The sequence below is a fragment of the Phyllostomus discolor genome, chromosome 6 (genome assembly GCF_004126475.2).
Source record: "Phyllostomus discolor isolate MPI-MPIP mPhyDis1 chromosome 6, mPhyDis1.pri.v3, whole genome shotgun sequence".
NCBI classification, from domain to species: domain Eukaryota; kingdom Metazoa; phylum Chordata; class Mammalia; order Chiroptera; family Phyllostomidae; genus Phyllostomus; species Phyllostomus discolor.
Genome location: NC_040908.2, coordinates 81,012,975 through 81,037,868, shown reverse-complemented (window position 1 = coordinate 81,037,868; position 24,894 = coordinate 81,012,975). Strand labels below are relative to the sequence as shown.

Below are 24,894 nucleotides of genomic sequence, written 5' to 3'. Positions count from 1 at the left end.
TTACATGGAGTCTGGAGCTCAAACTACTTTGTAAAGGTTCCCCCACCACTACCCTCCCCAGACCCCAATAGAGCTCCCTAGGCCATATCTATCCCCAAACCCTTGTTCCCCTATCTTCCTGCCTCCCATTTCATGGTTGGGAAAACTGAGGTTCCCCCAGGGGGGAAGAAGCAACTCTGCCAAAGTACTCCATGAGGATGTTCTGAGCTCCCATCCCCACTCCCTGCTGGGACCCCCGCCATCTCCTCCCTTAGGACTCCCTTTATCCCAGCAGCTCACCTGCTCAGTCTGGGCACAGAGAGCAGGCATTCCACTTTATACTCCAGGGGCCTGGGCCTCTGGCAACAAGTGCTTTGAGTAAATACCACGTGGCACTTCAAAGAAGTATGACCTCAGCTGCTTCCCAGTGCTCAACTCCTGCCCTTTCCTGGCACCCACAGGGTTAATGAGTGCCCTCCTATCAGGGGGCTGTTGCGGTAGAAAAGGGCTTCCTGGAAAGTTTTACAAGGAGTGAGGCTAAACTCCTCACCCAGTTCACCCCAAACCCTATGACCTTCAAGCTTCACACTCACCTGATGGCTGGCCCACCAGTAGATACAAGTCTGTTTGTCAGCTAAGGGCCCCACGCTTACTCAACTGCCCAGAGACACTGTGCCCCAACCAGACAGGGACAGTGTCCAGTGGCCTGCCTGACCCTGAGCAGCCCTTGACAGCTTCACTACAGGCTACTCAGGCAGGATGGGAGAGTCAGCATTTACAGGGCTAAAGACTCTCCCACATCCCCTTATGATATAATCCTAGAACAAGCAGGAAGTCAGATGGGGTAAAGATGAGGTGGTGAGGGGAATCTGGACCAGGGTCTCCAGACCAAAGAATTAGGGTAAGAGTGGGATTCTCCTCATGGAGAAAGGCTGAACAGGACCTCTGAGGAGGGGGAGCCAAAAAGCCCAGATCCTCTTCTGATGATATGCCCACTCCACATACTAAAACACACATTGAAAGACTCCTCAATTTTGCTCCTAAATGTATCTTCAGTCGCTCCCCTCTCCCTATTTCCACCACCAGTCACATTACAGCCCCACTAGTCTCTCACCTCGATCGCATCCATAGCCTCCAAGGGGTCTCTCTCCTGCAGGCCTGCCCATTTAGTCTAGACTCTGCCGTGGCTCATCCCAACCCACTTCCCGTCTCATGTCCCACCACACAAAACCCTTGACATTCTCTGAGCACACCAACTCTTTTAGAACTCTGAGCCTTTGTACATGCTGTTCCTCTGTGAAATGTTCTATTCCTTGGTGAACTTATATTCATTTTTTTAGACTTAGTTTGTATTACTTACCATCAGGCTCAGCTACAAGTGACGAGAAAGGGGGCAGGAGGTGGGACCGAATAGCCTAAACAGAATAGAATTGTATTTCTCATGTAAACACGAGCCAGCCAGGGCTCCTTCTGTCTTATTTCACTATTGTCTATAACAAGAGTCTCATGTCCAAGTTTCAGCTGTTCCAGCTCCAGCCATCAACTCCTGTCTCTCAGGAAGAAGGAAAAGAGGGCATATTTACTCCCTTTAACAGCATACCCCAGAAATTTCTCTTAACACTTTTATTGACACCCCATTGTCCAGAACGTAGTCATATGGCTGCACTTAGCTGGAAAGGAGGCTGGAAAATGTAGTCTTTGTTCTGGATGACTATATTCCCAGCTTGAAAAGAGCTACGTTACTCCGGAAGAAGAGAGAGGATATGGGGGGAGCAATAGTAAGCTGTTCTGCACATCTCCAATATTACTCTGAATGCCCTCAACTGCCTTCACCCTACTCTGCTCTGGACACAGACTGATTCCATATTAATCCGTCTTCTTTACAATTAGGCTAGGGCCACAGGGCTACAATCATTATGTGAGCTTCCCATTTGTAGCCACTTACAGGTGAGCTTTTGAGAATGACTCCTTCAAGTACAAGCTGAGATGCCACTCCTCCAGCCCTTCCAACAGTTTTTTTTTTAGAAACCCTTTAATTTTCTTTGGAAGCCTTTTATACTTGAAGTTCATAGAGCAGCTTCTGTTTTTCTGACAGAATCAGGATTAATATAATAGGTAGATGCAATACACACTCATGCTTCCCTAGCTGATGACATCTTACAGTTTTAGAGTTCTTTGTTTTTAAATCAATTTTTATTTTCAATTAGTTGACATACAATATTGTATTAGTTTCAAGGGTACCCCCCCAGTGATTAGACATTATATAACTTAGTAAGTGATCATCCCAATAAATCTCATACTCATCTGAGACCATACATAGTTATTAGAATATTATTGACTATATTCTCTATGCTGTACTTTACATCATCATGACTGTTCTGTAGCTACCAATTTGTACTTCTTAATCCTTCAGCTTTTTCACTCATCCCAACTCTCCTTCCATCTGGCAAATGTCAAAATGTTCTCTGTATCTATGAGTCTGTTTCTGTTCTGTTTGTTCATTTATTTTCCTTTTTAGATTCAATTGTTGATAGATATGTATTTCTTGCCACTTTATTGTTTATATTTTTTTATCTTCATCTTAAAAAAGACCCTTTAACATTTTATGTAATCCTGGTCTGGTGGTGATAAATTCCTTGAATTTCTTTTCTTGTCTTGGAAGCTCTTAATATGTCTTTCAATTCTAAATGATAGTTTTGCTGGGTAAAGCAATCTTATTTGTAGGCCCCTGCTTTTCATCATTTGGAATATTTCTTGCCAATCCCTTCTTGCCTGCAAAGTTTCTGTTGAGAAATCAGCTGACAGTCTTATGGAAGCCCCAGCTACTTTTCTCGTGTTGCTTTTAAGATTCACTTTGTCTTTATTTTAACCTTTGGCATTTTAATTGTGCTGTGTCTTGGTGTGGGCCTTTTCTTGTTCATCTTGTTTGGGATTCTCTGCACTTCCTGGAGTCACATGTCTATTTTCTTTACCAGGCTAGGGAAGTTTTCTGTCATTATTTTTTTTATTTTAATTAGTTAATTGTGATCATTTGCTGCAGAACAATTAATCTTAGCCATAAAAATTTATAATTAGCTATATGATTGTTATAAGTTAAAATGTATTCTCTGTTCCCTATATTGCCATTTAATTAGAAAAATAAATTTAAAAAAACCAAACTTGCCACCTTACCATCAATTTGAAGTAGTTTGTTTAGCAATAACAATATAAAAGAAAGTATAGACTGGAATGTATATTCCAAACAAAAAGGTTTGATCCATTTTGGCTCATAAAGCAAGAAAATAATGTTCATGATTTTGAAAAATTTTTTACCAAAGCTGGAGCTTTTTCCTTAAGTTGGTTCCTTTGTGATACATTTTCTTGAGTTCTACCCTTAACTGCACACTAACAGCCCCATGGGATCAGAACTCACGTACTATTGAAAAATACCAAATAGACCCAAAAGTAAAGCCAATTTTGGTGTTGAAGTCAGGGCTTCACATAAGCCAGTCCAGGAAGGAGGTCATCCACCCACCATACAATTCACATACAGAGAGAATAATCTGTATAAAATGCCAGTAACATTTCTCTTTGACTATGGTGTGAATGAGGACCAATACCAGAGACCCATCCAGGATAACAGTTGTAATTTCCAAAGACACAATGATTGATTGGGTCAGAATTAAGGCATCTTGCATCAGATTTGCCATATTCTTTCCCAGTGTGAAGTGCACCAAGGCATCATAGCAGAGCCAGGTGAGCAACCTGCAGTCTGCTGCTGCCCATCCCTGTCCCTGGCGCAGAACCAGCCCACAGCCCACACCCAGCTGAGCAGTGCACAGCAGCAGGGAGCCACCTGCTGTGGCCTGAAGCTCCAACCTTGCACCTATGCTTCCTTTTCCTGATGCCAGAGGCTCATACTGCCTCCATCATCATTTTTTAAAAGATAGGTTTTTAATTTCTTGCTCTTCCTCTTCTTCCGGCACCACCATGATGTGAATGTTCATACATTTGACATTGTTCCAGAGGCTCCTTACACTATTCTCATTTTTTTAATTCTTTCTTCTTTTGCTGTTCTGATTGAGTATTTTTTTTTGCTTTCTTGTATTCTAAGTTGCTGTTTTGATTCTGAGCTTCTTCTACTCTACTATTGATTCCCTGTAAGTTATTTTTCATTTCAGTTAGTGTATCCTTCATTTCTGACTTGTTCTTTTTTATGGTTTCCATGTCCATTTTTTAAAAGATTTTATTTATTTATTTTTAGAGAGGGAAGGGAGGTGGAGAGAGAGAGAGAGAGAGAGAGGGAGAGAGAGGGAGAGAAACATCAGTGTGCAGTTGCTGGGGGTCATGGCCTACAACACAGGCATGTACCCTGACTGGGAATCGAACCTGCGACACTTCCATGTCCATTTTTTATGCTGCTGATGTTCTCTCTAAGTACACCTATCTCTCCTAAGTTCATTAAACATCCTTATAATCACTGTTTTAAACTCTGCATCTAGTACGTTGTTTGTCTCCATTTTGTTTAGTTCGTTTTCTAGAGATTTGTTCTGTTCTTTCATTTAGGACTTATTTCTTCATCTCCTCATTTTGAAAGCCTCCCTGTATTTATTTCTATGTACTAGGCAGAGCTACTACATCTCCCAGGCTTGGCAGAGTGATTTAATATGGTAGGTGTCCTGTAGGGTTCAGTAACACAGTCTCTCCATTCACCCGAGCTGGACATTCCAGGTGCGCTGCACCCCCCACCACCGTGGACCGTGTATACCCTCCTATTGTAGTTGAGCCTAGATTGTTGTTGGCACATGAGTGGGTGGATTTACCCTAAGGGCTATCAGCTGCAAGGACTGGCTACATCCATGGTGGAGCATCAGCTGTTCAGGGGCCCACCCCATGGAGCAGGACTTACTTCAGTGGGGCTCTGGTGCAGCTGAGTCTTCCCCTTGAATGTGTTGCTTATAGAGGTGTTTGGGTGGTGCTTAGATGTGAGGTAAAGCTGTCCACTGGATGTGCTAACTCTGGGGCCTTCTGGGAGGTGCAGGCCAAGGTCAGCCACTACTTGTGTTCTCCTTGGGGCTACCCAGCCAGAGATACAGAGTGATCTGCAGATGGCTGCTACTTGTGCTGGGCTTGGAAGTGCCCAGGAGAGGCCAAGCTGAGTACCAAGGCTGGCTGCTGCTAGTATTAGGTCTGGGGCCACTTAGCAAAAGGCATGGGGCATGCTGAGGTTAGATGCTGCTTGTTTGAAAGATTTTAGGAAAGTCTGAATCATGAGCCAAAATAGGCCATTCTTATGGAAAGACACTGGAAATAGCTTGGGTGGACTCACAAGTTGGATGGGGCAGGGTTTCAGGGAGTCACCAGGGCTGGAGAACAGTGTAAGCCAGGTTGATGGAGACTCAGATATGGCTTCTACCTGCTGGCTCTGTGGCTCTGTGGGTGGAGGGTTCAGAAAAGTAACAATGGCCTCTACCTACACTTTTGTCTGGCAGAAAGCTGCCCCTCCATCTCTCACCCTGATGCCAGACACCTCAGTTTCTCCCTGTATGTCCCTGAAACTTTTGAGCTGTTGGCCCATCACTGGAACTCATAGGGAGTGAGCCTGAGTAAGTCTGTGCACAGGCCCTTTAAGAGAAATTGCCTGGGTCTCCAGAAGCCCTCTGTCTCCCTCAACCACAATCCCTGCTGGTTTTTACAGCCAGAAGTTATGGAGACTTCTCTTCCCAGTCCTGGAACCCTGGGCTGGGTGGCCTGATATGGGATTGGTGCCCCTTGTTCCTCAGAGGGAACCTCTGTAGTTAAGATATTCCTCCTGATTTTTATCTGCCACACGTGGATGTGGGACCAGCCTGTCCACATCTCTGCCCCTCCTAACAGTGTCAGTGTGGCTTCTTCTGTATATCCTTAGTTGTAGGACTTCCTTCAGCCATATTTCAGGCAGTTATGAATGATAGTGGTTCTTTAATTTAGTTGTATTTTTTATTTGTTTGTGGGAGGATGCAAATACCTCATTTACCTATGCCACCATCTTGACCAGAAGCCCACTCTACATTCTAGTTTTAGTTTTTTAAATGTTTGAGTTGGTTGGCAGTATTTGTATATGTGTATATGTCACGTGTGTTGTGTGTGGCACCATTTGAAATAACTGTATGCAGCATGACATTTCATCCTAAATACTCCAACATTTATCTCCTAAGAATAAGGACACTTCTACATAAACACAATGGCGTTATCACACCTATGAAGATCAAGATAATTCTTTAATATTATCTAATATGTACTACATATTCAAATTGCCCCAGTTTTCCCAAAATGCCTTTTATAGATGTTTTTTTCTTTTTAAATTAAGTATCCAATATTTTTCATCAGGTTGCTATGCCTCTGTTTCTCTTTTCAGTTAGAACAGTACTCGCCAACCTTGACACTGACTTTTTTTGAAGAGTCCAGGGGAAACATCTTGTAAAATGTTCTGGATTTGACCGTTTTGTCATCATTAGATTCAGGATAAACATTTTTGATTCAAGTATTTGGACTGGAAAGCAAAACCCCTAAAGGTTTGTACTTGCAGAAGAAATATACATGTAGATGGAATGATATTTTTTAAATCACTATTTTGCAATCCTCAGGTCATATTTGATTCACGTAGGATCATAAATGAATGCTAAAACCAGTAGATGAATAATTATTGGGAAAGAATGCCTCAAACTATCACCTCCAGAATACTTACCAGTTACTAAACTGTACAAGAATTAAAAACATGGAGAAACCTGGTGGATCATTTGTTAAAATAATCACACTTAGCATGACCATCCCTGGCTGGTGTGGTTCAATTGGTTGGAGCATCTTCCAGTAACTGAAGGGTTGCAGATTTGAATCCCGGTCAGGGCACATACCTCAGTTGCCGGTTTGATCCCCGTCTGGGTACAGGTGATCCTCAATCCAGGCACAAAGGTCTGGGCATGTACAGAAGGCAACCAATCCATGTTTCTCTCATATCAATGTTTCTCTCCCTTCCTCTCTCTCTAAAAGCAGTGAAAACAATGTCCTCAGGCAAGAATAAAAAATAAATAAAACTTAGCCCTGGCTGGTGTGGCTCAGTGGATTGAGTGCTGGCCTGTGAACTGAGGGGTCACTGGTTCAATTTCCAGTCAGGGCACATGCCTGGGTTGAGGGCCAGGTCCCTGGTTGGGGGAGTGCAAGAGGCAACCAATAGATGGTTCTCTCCCTGCCTTCCTCTCTCTAAATATAAATAAATACAATCTTTAAAACAAATAAAATAAAACTTAGAATCACCAAATAGAGGGACAACCTGAATTTTGTACTTCCAGATGTGATGCAATACTAAGGGCCAACAGCACCTGTGAAGTATTCTGAACCAGATTATTTCCACATGAATTTATTGGCGCTTCCCTTTTCTTCACTATTTCTCTGTTGCTTAGTATCATGGTATTCACAGACAACTGCATGTTTGAAAGAAAGTTACCCATTTAGACTCTTTTTTTTTAAATCCAAGAATTGCTAACATAACCTGGATGTAGAGTAAAAAGAATTTTAAAATGTGTACTTGTAAAGATTAAAAGGTATCTTACTCTCTAATGAAAGGGTAGCAGTAGTTTTGCTTTAAACACCTAAACAAGTGCACAGATCTCAAATAAGAACTCAATATGCACCAAATGAGAAGGGCTCATAGGCAGTCTTTCTCTTGTTGTGAATATTCTTTAAAGGAACATTAGTGACTCCTCATTCTAAATAGTAAGTACAATTTCTTGCAAATTGTTCTCCTTCAGGCTAACATGCCAATAACTCTAGTGTAGATGGTGATGCAGCAGTCTTCCCTCAGTGTGACAGCAGTTTCCAGCTTCCCTCTCAGGACACATCAGCAACAATGGTAGAATGTAGTCACTGGTTACTACAGACCTGTTCTAGATGGTTTATACTTCTTTTTTAAATATATTTTATTGATTATGCTATTACAGTTGTCCTATTCCCCCTCTCCTTTATTCCCCTCCGCCCTGCACACCCCCTCCCACCCACATTCCCCCCCTTTAGCTCATGTCCATGTGTCATACATATAAGTTCTTTGGCTTCTACATTTCCTATACTATTCTTGCCCTCCCCCTGTCTATTTTCTGCCTATCATCTATGCTACTTATTCTCTGTACCTTTTCCCCCTTTCTCCTCCTCCCACTCCTCTGTTGCTAACCCTCCATGTGATCTCCATTTCTATGGTTCTGTTCCTGTTCTAGTTGTTTGCTTAGTTTGTTTTTGTTTTTGTTTTAGATGTGGTTGTTAATAACTGAGTTTGCTGTCATTTTACTGTTCATATTTTTTATCTTCTTTTTCTTAGGTAAGCCCCTTTAACATTTCATATAATAAGAGCTTGGTGATGATGAACTCCTTTAACTAGACCCTATCAGGGAAGCACTTTATCTTCCCTTGCATTCTAAATGATAGCTTTGCAGGGTAGAGCAATCTTGGATGTAGGTCCTTGCCTTTCATGACTTGGAATACTTCTTTCCAGCCCCTTCTTGCCTGTAAGGTCTCTTTTGAGAAATCAGTTGACAGTCTTATGGGAACTCCTTTGGAGGTAACTGTCTTCTTTTCTCTTGCTGCTTCTAGGATTCATCCTTATTTTTAATCTTGGGTAATGTAATTACGATGTGCCTTGGTGTGTTCCTCCTTGGGTCCAACTTCTTTGGGACTCTCTGAGCTTCCTGCTTCCTGGAAGCCTATTTCCTTTGCCAGATTGGGGAAGTGTTCCTTCATTATTTGTTCAAATAACTTTTCCACTTATTGCTCTTCCTCTTCTCCTTCTGGTACTCCTATAATTCAGATGTTGGAACATTTAAAGTTGTCCTGCAGGTTCCTAAGCCTGTCCTCTTTTTTAGAATTCTTGTTCCTTCATTCTGTTCTGGTTGAATGTTTATTTCTTCCTTCTGTTCCAGATCATTGATTTTAATCCTGGTTTCCTTCCCTTTCCTGTTGGTTCCCTGTACATTTTCCTTTATTTCACTTAGCAATACTTCCATTTTTCCTCTATTTTGTGATCAAATTCAACCAATTCTGTGAGCATCCTGATTACCAGTGTTTTGAACTGTGCATCTGATAGGTTGGCTTTCTCTTCGTCGCTAAGGTGTATTTTTTGTGGAGCTTTGATCTGTTCTTTCATTTGGGCTTTTTTTTTTTTTTTTTTTGGTCTTGGAGCACCTGGTATGTATAAGGGGCAGAGCCTTAGGTGTTCATTAGGGTGGGGCAACCTACATCACTGCTTTGTGACGCTGTATGTGGGGAAGGGGTCCCAGAGGGAACAATGGTGCTTGCTCCACTCTCTGCCAGATCAGTCACTTACCCCACTACCCACAAGCAAAGTGGGCCCTTCTGGTGCTGATTCCCCAGGTGGGTGGGTTTGTGTAATTCTAGGATCCTGTGGGTCTCTCCAGTGAACTCTCCTGTAAGGCTGGGAGTTTCTCCCACTGCTGCCTCAACCCCCACAGGTGTTTTCAATCAGTGATTTGAGACTTTATTTCCCTGAGCTGGGACCCTGGGTTATGAGGTCTGTCTCGCTTCCCAGTTGTTCCTCCCAGTTTATCTGCACTTGAATGTGGGACTGCAGGCTCCACAATTCACTGCCTCACTGGGTCCACTAGCCACCACCCTGCCCATGCTGGTCTTCCACCACCACTTTGCCATGAGTCTTCTCTGCCCCGGCTGCCCATCTCTGCCCCTCCTACCAGTCTGGATGGATGTTTCTTCTTTAACTCGTTGGTTGTCAGACTTCCATACAGTTCAATTTTCTGTCAGTTCTGGTTGTTTTTTGGTTTTAAATTATTGTTGTCCTTCTTTTGATTGTGCGAGGAGGCACAGTGTGTCTACCTATGCCTCCATCTTGGCGGGAAATTTGTCTAGATGGTTTATACTTCTGTCAACAGGCCTTAATTGAAATCCACTTTTTCTTTTTCTTTTTTTTATTGTTGTTCAGTTACAGTTGTCTCCATTTTCCTATTAAGAAACATATTATATCTCAAATATATTTCAAAAAGATATTTATGTTTAACAGAGCATCAAAATAGTGAAGCTAGTTAAGTAGTTACCTGTGTAATGATTTTTGTTTATTTTAAAAGATTATTTACATTAGTTGTCCAAAAGATAATTAAATCAAAATCTAGTAGTGAAAAGTATAGTAAGTAAAATAAAATAAAAACTCATTTAGCTATAGTTGGTGAGAGAATTAGTAAACTAGAAGGTCTATCTTAGAAAAATCACCCAGAAAGAATCATAGAAATAAAGAGAAGACAAATATAAAATGAAAGGTAAGAGACATGGAAGACAGAATGGGAAGGTCTAATATATGTCTACTAGGATTTCAACAAAGAATAGAGAGATGTTGGAACAGCAATATTCAAAAGATGATGCCTGAGAAATTTTGAAAATTGAAAAAAGATATGATCTGAACCCTCAGTTGCAGGAAGCATCCTGAGTGTTGAGTAGGCTACATTAAAAGAAATCCAAATGGAGACACGTCATTATGAATCTGCAGAACATCCAAGACAGACTGTCTTAACTGAAAAGGCTAATCATCTACAAATGAAAATAATTAGACCAACAGCTGACTTACCAGCAATATATCATCTCCAAAAGCTGAAGGTAAATTAATGGCAAGCCAATAATTATATTCAGGTAAACTATTATTCAATAGTAACAAGCTAATTTTAAGGAAAGACTGAGAGAGTGTATCATTCACAGATCCTCACTGAAAAAACTGCTAAGGGTCTGAAAAGGAAACAGAACCTAGAAAGGAGTGGAATATAAATAGACTTGGAAGCAGCAAACAATAAAATTAGTAAATGTTTAGGTGAATTGAAAATGCATTAGTAATTCTATATTTATGTAAATATGTCTATACATATTTAAATGACATATTTAAACCATATGAGATTGGCTTTCATAACTAAAACTTGTTTAAACGTTGGCAATTTCATATAGGTCAACCTAACATAAAATGTTTTTATATTTCATGTAGTCTGTCTTATTCACTGCTATATTTCCAATGCTTGTCACATGGTAAGGGGCCTCAATAAATATGTATTGATGAAGAGACTGCTTTGGAGGAAGTGTTATAAACAATAAGGAATTCATATTCCATTTAATTTGGAATTAAACCAAAGTAGCTTGGAAAATAGGAAAGGAGAGGTTAAAGTTAAAGCATTCTGCAGAATTTGCATTATTCAGGAAGAAGATGGGAATATTGGTTATCTTTAGACTTTGCTAAGCCAAGCAAGAATATTAAAAATTTTAAGGACAACCCATTAAAAGAATACAAAGAATGAATAACTTGCTAACTAGTAAAGAGAGGAAAAGACTAAAGAACAATAGATGGGCTTCTAGTAAAGGATGATGGATTGATTGCATGTATTAGCCTCTGCTTTTTTCTGAAATCCCAATAAAATGACATTAAGTTACAGTTTATTTTTAAAAATATAAACCTGCAAAGAGACTAGAATAGGAGACAAAAGACATTTTGGAAGCTGGAAAGATTTCTGTAGGAGCAACTGGACACACCCAAGAAGATGTATTTTGAAGCAACAATGGAGACAGCCAATAAACCCTCTAATTTGTACTACTGAACTCCCTGAACTCTCCAAAAGCCCAGACATCAGCAGCAACAGATTCTTCTGGAAATGTGGTTGACAGTGAGGCTAAAAATATGTCCATTGTTTGGGCATTGGTTTGAGAAGCAGATGGCCCCTCCAGCTCCTCTCATCCAGATTACTGTCCTTCCCCCAAAGCAGTAGAAAAATGGAAATTTATACTCTGGAGAGGCTAACAAAGAAAAAATGGGTCTCTGGGCTTAGGTAAACAAGGTATTGCTGAGGGCTGTGGTTCTTGTGCTCAGGAAAGGAGGATTTAAGTAAAACCTTACTTATTAAGTTAGAAGACTCCTCTCTCCACACACCATTTTTCCCTTTGGCCAAAATGTTGGCCAGTTAGACTTTACTCTTCAGGAAAGTGACTAGAGCATTCTCCCTGAGAAATCTGACTAACCCGAGAAAGCAGACCTAAAGAAACACATTTAGGGGTTCTTTGTGGTCAAGGTGGTCCACCCTAACGTCACCCATGGACTCAAGGCTTCACACCAGCTTCTTTTTTTCTTCTAATTTACTCTGAAAAATTTTAAACACACAAAAAGCTGAAACACCAGTGCCATGATCACCCTGGTGCTTACCATCTAGGTTCAGTAATTGCTAGTATGTTGCCATGTTTGCTTCCTCTGTCTCTGTAAATGTGTTTTATATATTTGGAAGTTGTAGATAGCATGCACTTTTTCTCTAAATAATTTCAGTTTTATATCCTAATAAATAAGGACACTCTTGTGCAGAACTACAATATTCTTATCATACCTAGGAAAGTCAACAATAATTTAATAACATAATTATATATACAGTCCATGCCCAAATTTCTCCATTTATCCTTTAAAAACTTTTTCATTATTGTTTCATTTTTTTTCTGTAAGATCCAGTAAAGGTCTGTGTATTGCCCTAGTTTGTTAAGTACTCTTTCAACTCTACTGAAATGCTCTTACATTTTTTTAAAAAGGTGTTAACCTTTTTAAAAGACCAAATGAGTTGTCTTATACAATGTCCCATAATCCATCTGACTCTGTCTTGGTAACGTCATTTACCTTTTTTCTCTTGTATTTTGTATTTCCCATAAACTGGAATCTCAGTCTAAAGGCTCAGTTATGTTCAGGTTATGTTTAAAGTATTTCTGGCAAAAGTAAAGGTGAAGCAGGAACTTCCTATTACATCACATTAGGAGATGTACAATATCCAGTTGTCCCCCACTAGTGATCCTAAATTTCATCTCTTTATAGGTGGTGACTACCAGATCTCTTCTCTGTAAAGAGGTGTCATTTCCCTTTGGAAATAAACTCCAAAAGTCTTACCAAAAATCTGAAATGCTGTTTGTTGCATTTTAAGAAGCCGACATCTTTCTTAGTAAATGAACCTGATCTGCCAGCATTGAGACTCTGCATATAGGAAGTGGGTGCTGGACCTTGGAACACACAGGCTCGTCTCCCAGATTTCCCTCCTCCCCTCACCTTCTGCAGTTACCTTACCTTGGCTCTTAGATTCCTAAGAGGTATTGACTAGTGGAAACTGTGGGAGGAGCTTTAATGAGTTAGCCAGACTTTATAAATTAGGTAGTCTGGATGAGCAACCTGCCTCAGAATAGTCAGCACCATGAAGGAGGGCTGCAGGAGAAACCAGGGAGCAGGCATCCTGAGCCAGGGCCGGATTCCAGTGAGGGTTGGGTTCCAGTGAGGGCTGGGATCTGGTGAGGACCACCAGGTTCCAGCAAGGGCCGGCTTCCAGTGAGGTCCAGGGAGTGGAAGAAGTGCTCTAGGCAAGGCAGAACACACAGAGGCATTTGTTCTAGAGAGCAGTGGGAAAATTGGGAAGAAACAGAATTTTGAGGTGTTAGGTAGGGAAAATAATCAAAAAACAATGCAGGAAATTGATTAGGAGATTTCACCTTGGCAGAGAGCATTATGTTTTGGGCTAGGAGCAGGAACGACAGATGTAAGGTGTGGTAGGTTTAAAAGAAAAGTTAGCATTGCATCAGAACCACCTAAGCCTTGATGAAGGCAGTAGTTGACGCTGAAACCAACGTGAATGGGCTCTGGAAGGGTGGGGCCACTTACTGTGTACCAGACACCCCACCAGGTCTTGGAGATGAACTCAGCAACACTTAATGCCCAACAAGATTACATTGTGAGTCAGGGATATTCCAAGTGCTATATAGCAAAAGAAGAGTTCTCTAGGTAACAAAGGGAAGAAGCAATATGCATGGGCTGTGGAAAGATGTGGAGATAGGAAGCTATGCATCCATAGCACTTTGGGGAAACGCTGAGGGGCACAGAATAGCTAGAGTGTGGTGGTAGAAGGCAGCCTGGGAAGGTACCTGTGCATACCTGCAAATCTCTCTGACCCAATAGGATTTAAAGAGACTTGAAAACAATAACCTCTCTATTGGGCACCAACCATGTTCCCGGTATTTATCTTTATTGCCTCTGATGTTCTAGTTAATACTGCAAAGTAGTTATCCTCATTTTACTAACAGAGAAACTGGGGCTCAGAGATGTTCAGTAACTTGCTCAGGGTCTTGCCCTGGGCTAGTCCTGAGTTTGTCTGGTAGGACAACCCTGCTCCTGGGATCAGAACCAAGCAGAGCCTCTATACTCCTTACTGGGAGAAGCCAGGGACCCACAGTGCTCGGCAGAAAGCCAGGTCCTATTTCCCTCACCCCAAAGGGTTTATGATTTGGGAGAAGGGACTGTTGAAACGCAGGGAAGCCAGGGTCCATCTGGGCACAGGAACAGTAGTAGCATGGGGCTAGACAGGGAAGGACAGCCAAAACCAGGAACAGCTGCCAAGTCATCATGGGGAATGGAGTCCACCTCTCTCCCTCCTGGTCCCATCCCACACTTAAATGTGACATCCTGAGTTCTCCTCTCCTGTCACCTTTAAAAGTAGAACCAACTCAAGCTATGGCCAGAACACCACGTCCTTAGGTGTTTAACTTTGTCACTGTGGCTTGTTTACTCTCCACAGACCATGATCCACTGTGTCTGAGAAATGCCCCACAGCTAGGTGTTTGTGTCAGAAACATCTGCCGGTGGTGCAACAGCTAGGTGGGGCCAGTGACGTGGACTCTAATACCATGAAATGTACTGAGCGCATTCTGAGTCAACAAACTGATGTTGTGCCAACAAAGATAAGGATTTTCATTGCTTATTTGTTTGGATTTTGTTTACATGTACTATCCTTCATCGTTAAAGATTTGAGGCTACCGTCAGTGAAAACTGAAATGATGATGATGATGAGAGAGGGAGAGACCCTCAGGACCAGCAAAAATGAAAGGAATAGCAGAAAATCATGACCTGACAAAGCACAAGACCTGAAGGACAAATCACAGAGGCAATAAGAGAAGACAAACTTGTAATAATTGACTTTCCCATTGGCTTTGGGTTTCCTGGAAGCCCATGAAGAGGTAAATTCAGTGTTATATAATTGTCATAATTGGAAAGAAAAAGTACACCAAACTCACAGGGAAAATAAAGTTTTTCCAAACATTGAATTGCAAAATAAGTATCTCTGTGAAACTTTATGTACAAGGGCCTTTAAATTGTGTTAAAGGTCTTTGAGGGATGGCAATTTTGCTTAAGATCAAGGCAAAGTAGCCCAAATATCTCAGCTTCTGGTGACCTGACAAGACCTGTGGATAGAATTAAGAGTGCTTAATATTTCTGAGTAGGAAGTCCTGTCTGTTAAAATATTAACTAACATGGATAAATATCTTTATATTTTCTTAATATTTAAAAGAGTACAATGCACAAAAAGTATAAAATGTAGATAAGCAAAAAATAGATATGATTATAATTTTTTCACCACCAGCATTTGTATATTCTTTCACATTATTTTTGTCTAGGCATATATCTATACAACTTCACATAATTTGTTTACAAATTTATTTTTATTGTGATCAAGCTATTTGTGCAGTAACCTGATTTATCATTCAAAGAGTACATCATATATGTATACATCTATGTCAATAAATGTTTATTTACAAGATTATTTTTAATGGATATTAATATGGACATATCATAATTTATTTTATTTTCTGTTGATTGTACTTATTTCTTAATTTTTTAAGATCCTATTTATTTATTTATTTTTAGAGACGGGAAGGGAGGAAGAAAGAGAGGGAGAGAAACATCAATGTGTGGTTGCCTCTCATGAGCCCCTTACTGAAGACCTGGCCCACACACAACCCAGGCATGTGCCCTGACTTGGGAAATGAACAGTCAACCCTTTAGTTCACAGTCCGGCACTCAGTCCACTGAGCCACACCAGCTAGTGTGGACATACCATAACTTAATAATCTCCTGTCATTGTACATTGTTTTGTGTGTTTCCTTTTTTAATTGATATTAGAGAAAGGAAGGGAGAGTGGGGGAGAGAGAGAGAAACATCAGTTTTGTTCCACTTATTTATGCATTCATTGGTTGATTCTTTAATGCACCCTAATCGGGGATCAAACCCACAACCTTGGTGCATCAGGATGACACTCTGCCTAATCAGGGAATATTGGCTTGCTTTTCATTTTTAAAATTACAACAGCACTGCAATGAACATCTTTATCACTAAATTCATGCATTCCATGATTATTTACTTAACATGAATTTTTAAATGAAAGAATATTTTCTACACAGGTTCATTACTAGTCACAACCCCTTATAATAACACTGAAGACCCCCTAGGTGTGTCAGCACCAGTGGCTTAGGCTCTGCAGGGTTGTCAAACTCATTTTCACCTAGGGACCACATCAGCCTTGTGGTTGCCTTCAAAGGGCCGAATGTAATTTCAACTCCTTAACAGTTAAGGAGTAGTTACATTTATGCAGTCCTAAAATTATTTTGGCCCTTTGAAGGCAACCACAAGGCTGATGTGGCCCCCAGTGAAAATGAGTTTGACACCCCTGCCTAGAGGAGTGAATGCACCACAAAGGCTTCAGTCCATTCTATTCTTGTGGGTTTCCAGGTACACATGAGAAATTGAGTACATATATCTAATTTCACTTTTTTCTCAAACCTCTCTCAAACTATAGTGAAGAGATCTTTTTCAAAGAGATATAGATATGTAGAGACAAGAAAAATGGAAGAAAGACCACAGGTAAATTTTGGAAACTAGGAAGCAGAGAGACAAGTCGCAATTAATTTAGTAGGCCTGAGAAAGCTAATTGTAAGTCGGCAGTGGGGAAAGATGAGCTCCAATCTGATTTATTGCACTGAACTTGCAATAACTAAGGCTAATAACTGCAGTAAATTTGGTGCTAGCCCATTCACACCTGTGTGTGAATTAGAACTAGCTCCCCCTTTCTCAAAACCCTCTGCCAGAAGTTTGTTGTAAATAATGTGCAATTCCATAAAGTCTACAGGGTGAGAAAGATTCCCTCAGAATTGTGCACTGCACAGCCTGTGCAGCCATACACAAGAGCCCTGACCGGAAGCGGCAGGCATCTCTGAAGGTGGAGGTGAATGAGGAAGGGGCTATAAACTATGAAAGGTTGGTTGAAACTATTTTAAAAGCAGGCAAAGCTTTAGCTACTCTTTCTCACCTTGGCAGAAGCCTGGAGGTTTATTCTCTGAAAAGGGAAAGACCAAAGATCTGTGGAAGGAAAATGTTAGGCTAGTTGAGGACAGTTATACTGTACTAGATACTGTGGAATTAAATCCGAGTCTGTCCTCTGAATTCTAAGTCCCACCCAGCTTTTTTTTTTTAAAGATTTTATCTATTTATTTTTAGAGAGGGGAAGGGAGAAAGAGAGAAACATAGATCAGTTGGCTCTCGCACACCTCCAACCAGGGACCTGGCCAGCAACCTAGGCATGTGCCCTGACTGGGAATCAAACCAGTGACCTTTTGGTTCACAGGCCGGCACTCAATTCACAGAGCCACACTGTCCAGGCCCTATTCTACTTTTTCTGCTTGGCCCCAAGAACACTGGTATCTAGGCCTTTACCCTCCAGGAAGGAGGGTGGGAGAAACTTCCTAGGGAAACATGACCGGCTGAAAAGGGAAGACCTAAATATTTTTACATTTTAGTTGGGCATTCCCCAACTAAACATTCTGGTGCATCACCCAACAGTGAAACTCATGGTCAGCAACTACTACTCATGTACTGGGAGCTCCAAATAGGCTTTAAAATCCACACCCTTCAATTTAAGCAAACAAGCAAACTGGTAACTAAATAAAGTTACCAGTTATTAGTGAAAAGATACTAACATGCAAGACAGAAACCAAAACCAACAAACACATTTAAAAGGAACTCAAAGAAAACTGCGACTTTATAGGAAGAACACTTAAAAATACTATTAATATCATCAGAGAGTTAAAAAGAACACATAACACTGATGATATAAGAACAGGATACCATAAAAAAATGTTCACAGAATTTGTTAAAAGCTCTTGCAAACTAAAAACATGTCACAGAAGAAAAAAAAATACTGAATAGAGAGTGAAGGCATCTTTCAGAAAGAAAAGCATGCAGAGGTGAGAGAAATGAGAGAGAAAAACAAGAAAATTAGAAAACCGTTCCAGGAAGGTCCTTATTATTGAAAGAGATAAAGAAAAAGTGATGTAATCGCCTTGGAAAACAATTCACCATTGCCTGGTAAGGATGAACATACATTTACTGTACAACTGAGCAAGAAAAAAAAGTCAGGTTCATTTTTTTAAACAAATATTTATTGAGCACCTAAGAAGTTCTAGGCACTATGCTAGGTACTGATGATACAAGAATAAACAAGGTATAAAAGGTCTCTCTACCCTCTCCAAAACCACCTAGATTTTGGTGGCATCTGTCACCAAAATCTACATCTGTGGCAGCTGTCAAGTATGACACCTCCTGGGCTCAATTTTGTCTATGAGTTTGGAGTTCCATGCAGGGAGTCCCTGGGTGTTTCATTTAAGCAGAATGTATATAAAAGAAGTTATAATTATACTGTGGTTCAAAAGAGAAGTAAAAATAAGGCCAAAGCTCTATTGAGAAAGAATCAGTTTAATTTTAATAATGTTTAAGAAAATCATCTAAAGGTAGAATCAATTATTTGGAGAGATGGTAAGTTGTCTGTCAGTGGAAGAGTTCAACACTAGGGAAGATTCATTCACTCAACAATTGAGTGGTGACCATTTGCCAGGCATTGTGTTAGAGGCTGCATATTAGTTAGCTATTGCTGCTTAACAAACCACCCCAACATGTAGTGATCTCTCATAATTTCTGTGGGTCAGTGTCTTGGCTATATGGTTCTGGTTCCAGGCCTGTCATGAGGTTGCAAACAGGATATTGACCAGGGAGACAGTCATCTGAAAGCTTGACCAAAGCTGGAGAATCTGTCTCCAAGGTGGCTCACTCACATGGCTGGCAAATTGGTGCTGACTGTGGGGAAGGGGCTGCAGTTTCTCCCTGTGTGGACCCCTCCACAGAGCTGCTTGAGTGTCCTCACAACACAGTGCTTGTCTTTCCTCAGCATCAATGATCCAAGAGAAAGCAAAGTGAAAGCCAAAATGCCCTTTATGACCCATTCTCGTAAGGCACGTGCCATGACTTCCACACTAGCCTATGGACCACGTAGGTCATCCTTCTTTGGCGTGAGACGGACCACACAAGGGTGTCAGTGCTAAAGGTGAGGATCAATCTTGGAGCCGTCTCAGAGGCTGGCTACCACACTCTGTAAATGCAATGATGAATGAACAAATGGGGTGCCTGGACTCAAGAGGCTGTTAGTGTAGAGTGATGATCATTTATTAGAGATGATGGCAAAAGAATTGAACTGAGAGACAAGATGGTTCTTTCCAGTACCAATATCCTGTGATTTTTGTGTTTCTGGGCCCTGGCTCTTTAGTCACTGTATCACCAAGCTACTACCTCAGAACCAGCAGCTCAAATCCTCACTCCTCTGACATGGGTAATTCTGGGGTCTCTAATTGTGTTCCTCCATACTTACCTGCTTGTCATCACACAGCGAGATGACCTTGGTCCCACTCTTCCTGCTCTCAGACACAGAAGCACTTAGATAACCCCACCCTTGTTTTTCCCTCCAGAATATTCCACTGCCTGAGCTCCACCTCCTGGGAGCACGGGGCATCCTATGATAACATCTGGAGGACACAGCATCCCAGTGTAGGAGCTGCCTTTGACCCAGCTTGGACCAACCCTCAACAGCAGAGCAGCAAGGCCCTGTGGGTACAAGAGGAGCTTGGGCCCCAGATCCTTCCTTTGCCCTGTTGTGCTCTCTCCTCTCCCTAATCAGGGCCATTTCATACGCCACAGATGTCAGAGGTAATGAACCTTCTGATATTCTCAGAAGACTCTGATCTTGAGCCTTGAGGATGGGTGTAGGGGTATGGTTAGCATTTCAGCCTGGCCCACACCCATGCTGGCTCAGAGTCTCTTGGGGACACTAACCCATGTCCACAAGAAGTCAATTATCTCCAGGTCACCTGAGAAACCAGAGGTAATCCAAGAAGCTTCAGGCCTGAAATTGTGCTGAGCTCTGGGGAAACTGTTGGGAGACCCTGATGTGGGCTGCCTCAGAGTCCTGAAGGACACCCTTCCTTTGCATTCGCTGAGGATTCACACTATGCGGTTCTCCTGTGTGCAAGTGCTTCAGTCTTGCCAGGGGTGTGGACTGGATCTTGGAGAAACTCTTGTGAATATTTACTTATTCGTTCATTCATTTCTAGTTTTGAAAGTAATGCTGTTAGAATGCCTAGTATTTTAAAAAGAGAAAATAACAAGTGTTGGAGAGGATGGGGAGAAATGAAGCCTTGTGTACTGTTGGTGGGAATGTAAAATAGTACAGCTGTAAAAAAAAATATGGTGATTTTTCAAAAAATTAAACATAGAATCACCGTCCAATCCAGCAATCCCACTTCTGAGTATCCACACAGAAAAAATGGAAAGCAGGGACCTGAGGAGATATTCCTACACCTATATCCATAGCAACATTATTCATAGTAGCCAAAAGGTGGAAGCAACCCAAGTGCCCATGAACAGATGATGGGTAAACAGGATATGGTACATACACAAAATGAAATATCATTCATCCATTAACGGGGGGTCCAACCTGCAGCCCACAGGCCACATGCAGCTCAAGATGGCTATGAATGTGGCCCAACACAAAATCGTAAATGTACTTAAAACATTATGAGAGTTTTTTATGACTATGTGTTGCAGTGCATTTAATGTATGACCCAAGACAACTCTTCTTCCAATATGACGCAGAGACCCCAAAAGGCTGGACACCCCTGCTAAAAGGAAGGAAATTCTGAAACATGTATAAAACTTCATAACATGCTAAGTGAAAGAAGCCAGACACAAAAAGACACTTACCTGAACTGTGTAGAAGAGGCAAACTCATGGAGACAAAAAGTAGATTAGAGATTAACAGGGGCTGGAGTCAGCAGTGGTAATGGGGCATCACTCAACAGGTACATAGTTTCTATTTGGCGTGATGAGAAATGTTGGAGATAGTAATAATGGTTGTACAACATTGTGAATATAATGTCACTGTATCATCCACTTTAAAATTCTTAAAATGGCAAATTTTGTGTCATGTATGTTTTTCTACAGTAAAAAGTAGTACTAAAACATTATCCTAAAGTCTGTATCCATTTAAGCAAGATACTGGGATTCAAATGTCATTGGACAGAGCCCACCTTCCCTTCTGTGGTGGGTGTTCCTCCTCCTTTTAGGGGGTCTTGGTCAGGGCTTGCACGTCTCATTAAGTTGGGCTCCCCCTAGAGGCACCACAGCCTGGTAGCTGCAGTTCTATAGCTGGATGGCCCAGGTTCCAACCTCAGTTCCACTACTTGTTAGATAATGTACCTCACCATGCTGAGCTGCCTTTTTGTCACTTACTGTATCTTTGATGTCACAGTGTGTCATAATGATTACATGAGAGGGTATGGTACATATACCATAGTTTATTAAAACACTTAACATAAAGTGTCAGCTTTATTGCCTGTCCTACATTTAAAAGTTCTACAATCTTCTGCTACTAGACATTTTTCACTGGCCATCATTTGGTGGCAGCTGGAGGTGGGGTGGGGGGGATTTGAGCCTCCTCTCTTATTTCCTATTTTCCCTTCTGTGGCCCACTATGCGTTACCACTCAGGGGAAGCACAGACCAGGGGCAACCATCTCTATCTCATGGGCTCCTTCCAGCCAGTCCCTCAGGATTTCCACTTCAGTAGCCAGCGTGGACTGCCAGCACACTTCTCTCTCCAAGCGAACTCCGAGTCAACCGACTTCTCACCTCCCGAATGTTCACATACAAATAGTCATGTGTGTTTCTTAATGGGGTTGTATAAATGTGTAATATTGAGAACTGGCTTCTTTATTGTTTGAAATATGTTGGACATCTCATAAATAGATTCCCCAATTATTTTTCATATTTTTTATTGATTTAGAAAGAGAGAAGAAGGGAGAGAGAGAGAAAAAACCCCCACCAATTTGTTGTTCCGCTTATCTATGCATTCACTGGTTGATTCTTGTATGTGCCCTGACGGTGATTGAACCCCCAACCTTGGTGCATCGGAATGACTTCTAACCACCTGAGCTCCCAGGCCAGGACCTAGAGCATTTTTTCTTGAACTCAGGTCCTCAAGGGAGACCTGAGCGCAGTTGCCAGAGCACCTCAGAGAAGGGTGAACAGAGCTGGCTGACCAAGCTGAGCATGACATGGTCATTTCCTGATCTCAGCTATCCATTTTTCTTAGGTGCTAGAGACGTCCCCTGCATTGACTGAGCCACAGGAGACACAGCCCAAAGAGTAGCTTAGGAAAAAAGAGAAGACTGACTGCCCTGAAGGATGGAACCAGCCCTAATGAAGACTAATAAGTGTACGTCAGACCAGTCAGCATGACCAACTGGAACAGGTCAGGGATGGGGTGCAGCTTCCAGGGGCCACCGCAGGAGAAACCACCACGAGAGAGAAGGGGCATGTTGAGGCCCTGAACTGATAGTCACAGAAACCTATTCTGGAAGGTGTAAGAAAAAACAAAACAATTTATTCAAATATTTCTGGAAATTTTGAGAAAACTTGGAGTACTTGGTTTGGAACATAGGCAAGAATGAGGGAAGCTAAGGGAGACGCGTGGCCACGATCACTCCACAAAGCTAGACCTGGGGGACAGCACTGCTGCCGCCGGTGAGTCGGGAGAACCCTGTTCTGAGCCTCTGGCCTGCTGCAAACTGGCTGCTGCTGCACCATGGTCCTGCCCAGCCCAGAAAGAACTCTCCACACTCTCTGTTTCTTTGCACCAGCTCCTTATTCAGAGTCTGGGGCATTCTGTCCGATCTGCTGAGCCGAGGCCCAATGCCACGTCTAGAGGAAGGGAGGCTGGAAGGCGGGAGGCTGGTACTTTTGTGTTTCTCATGGGTGGCAGACTTTGACACCCATCAAGAATCCAAAGTGGGAATTTCCACAAATAAACCAAAGAAGGCTCAGAGGCTGCACAGCCAGAAGTGATGCAGCTGCCAGTGGACACCTGCCAGTCAGCCCAGGGGACTGGAAGCCAGGGCAGAAATCTTGGTATAGGGAAGAGAAGGCAGTCCTTGTCCAGTGGGACCAGGACCATGGCAGGACCCTCGCAGACCTGCAAGAGGGCTCTGGGGGGCTATGGGGGCAACTATCAAAGACTCGTACTAGGGACCAGGCTCTGGAGACACTGAGGTGCTAAACCTGATGGCCCCCAGGTGAGGTCTGAGAACATCTCTGAAGCATCCAGACCTACTCAGAAACCTGCTTTCTTTCTGTCCTACTTCCTTTTAGTGCCTTGTTCTGTCTGGTCCTTTCCTTAAGCCAGCCAATAAACTTCCAGGTAGGTACCTGGTGATTTGTCAAGGTGTTTCCACAGGTATGTTCCTGCCCTACTAGTGGGCCAGATGTACTGGTGGCAGCAGCAGCCTTGCTGACCCGAAGTGTGGGAGTGACAGCAGCCGGAGCTCGGAAGGCCCAGGGGTCTGCCCTTGACCAGCTCTGGTGGTCTCATGTGACCTGGCATAAGGAGTGAGTGGGGAGAGGGAATCACATTTACTGGACATCTATGTGCTGCAGCAGTGGCAGCATCAACATGGAAACAATTATTGCCTGTTTATGCCACCTGATATTGTACAAAGGGTTTCACATGCACCATCCCATCAAACCCTCACAGCAAGTCTGTGAGCTGAGCATTACCATTCCTATCTTCCAAAAGAGGCCAGATAATCTGCCTCAAATCACCCAGCAGTCAGTAGAAAAGCCAGCATTCAAAATCAGGTTTGCCTGATTCTCAAGTGGAATGCTTCCCAATAGGCAGATGCTCAGGCTGCACCAGGGCTGGAGCAGGATAGGCGTGGGCCAGACCATGACTGTGGGGCCACTGTCCTGAGAGGACCTTGGGAGGGAGGGATGGAGAGAGGAGACCCCAGAAAACTCTTCCCAGGACACTGCCCCCAGGGTGTGTTCTGGGTGTCTTTGAAAACAACTCTGAGAGGCTTGTACTCCACTCTGGGAAGGAAATGGGTGTCAGGCTGGACTTACAGACCTGTGGTCAGAGGTAACAGCCAGGATGTAAGTCATCTGGGACAAGGGCGTGGACTGGCTCTTCTCTGAGGCTCCAAGGGAAAGCCCACTCCAGAGGCTGCACAAGTGGCCGTGCTGCGGAGACTGCCTGGGGCCCGACCAGACCAGACCTCTCTTCCACTGCCCTCTGCTTCAGTGCCAGCAAGCCCCGCCCAGGCCGGCCATGCAGGAGGCACCTGGGAAAGCACAGGAGGGCCCACAGGCCCCAGGCACCTGCTTCATCCCTCCTCCCGGGACTCATCCATGTCTTTAGACCTCATTCCTCAACTCTGGAGACCATGGGTTTATCAGTCAAAAAATTTCTGAAGTAAGCACGAACTGATTTTATAATGGGAGTGGGGTTAGAGCACATCAATCAGTCAAGTTAAGGGCATAGAAGAACTAATAGGAGGAGGGACAGTCTCACCCAGTGTGCCATGAGCTCTCCAACGTCAGGGAACATCTCCTGCTCACCTCGGTGGACGCCTCAGAGTGAAGCACCGTGTCAGACTCACACTCCACAAAAGCTGTTTTTCTCATCGTCGGATGCCTAGAACACTGACTGGCACATTGCTGGTACTAAATACATATTTGTTGGCTAAGGGAATATAAATGGATTGCCTATTTCATATTCAGATAATGCGGGACATCTTTTTCCACTTTCCCCTTAGTGTACTCCCCACACCCTGCCCTCACCCCTTCCACAGGCTCATCTTCCCAGCCCGGGTGTCCTCCAAAGTATGCCCAACTGCACCTGCTAAGCTCTGC

The 24,894-nt window shown here is 42.6% G+C and overlaps 1 protein-coding gene across 1 annotated transcript; it reads right to left on the bottom strand.

The window, feature by feature from the left end:
- Positions 1–3,287: 3,287 nt before the first annotated feature.
- EBPL (EBP like) lies at positions 3,288–24,666 on the bottom strand. Its single transcript, XM_028514848.1, is given in 6 exon segments — positions 3,288–3,374; positions 3,376–3,437; positions 3,440–3,629; positions 3,631–3,677; positions 3,680–3,878; positions 24,601–24,666. Coding segments are annotated over 6 exon segments (651 nt in total).
- Between the last annotated feature and the right edge of the window lie 228 nt (positions 24,667–24,894).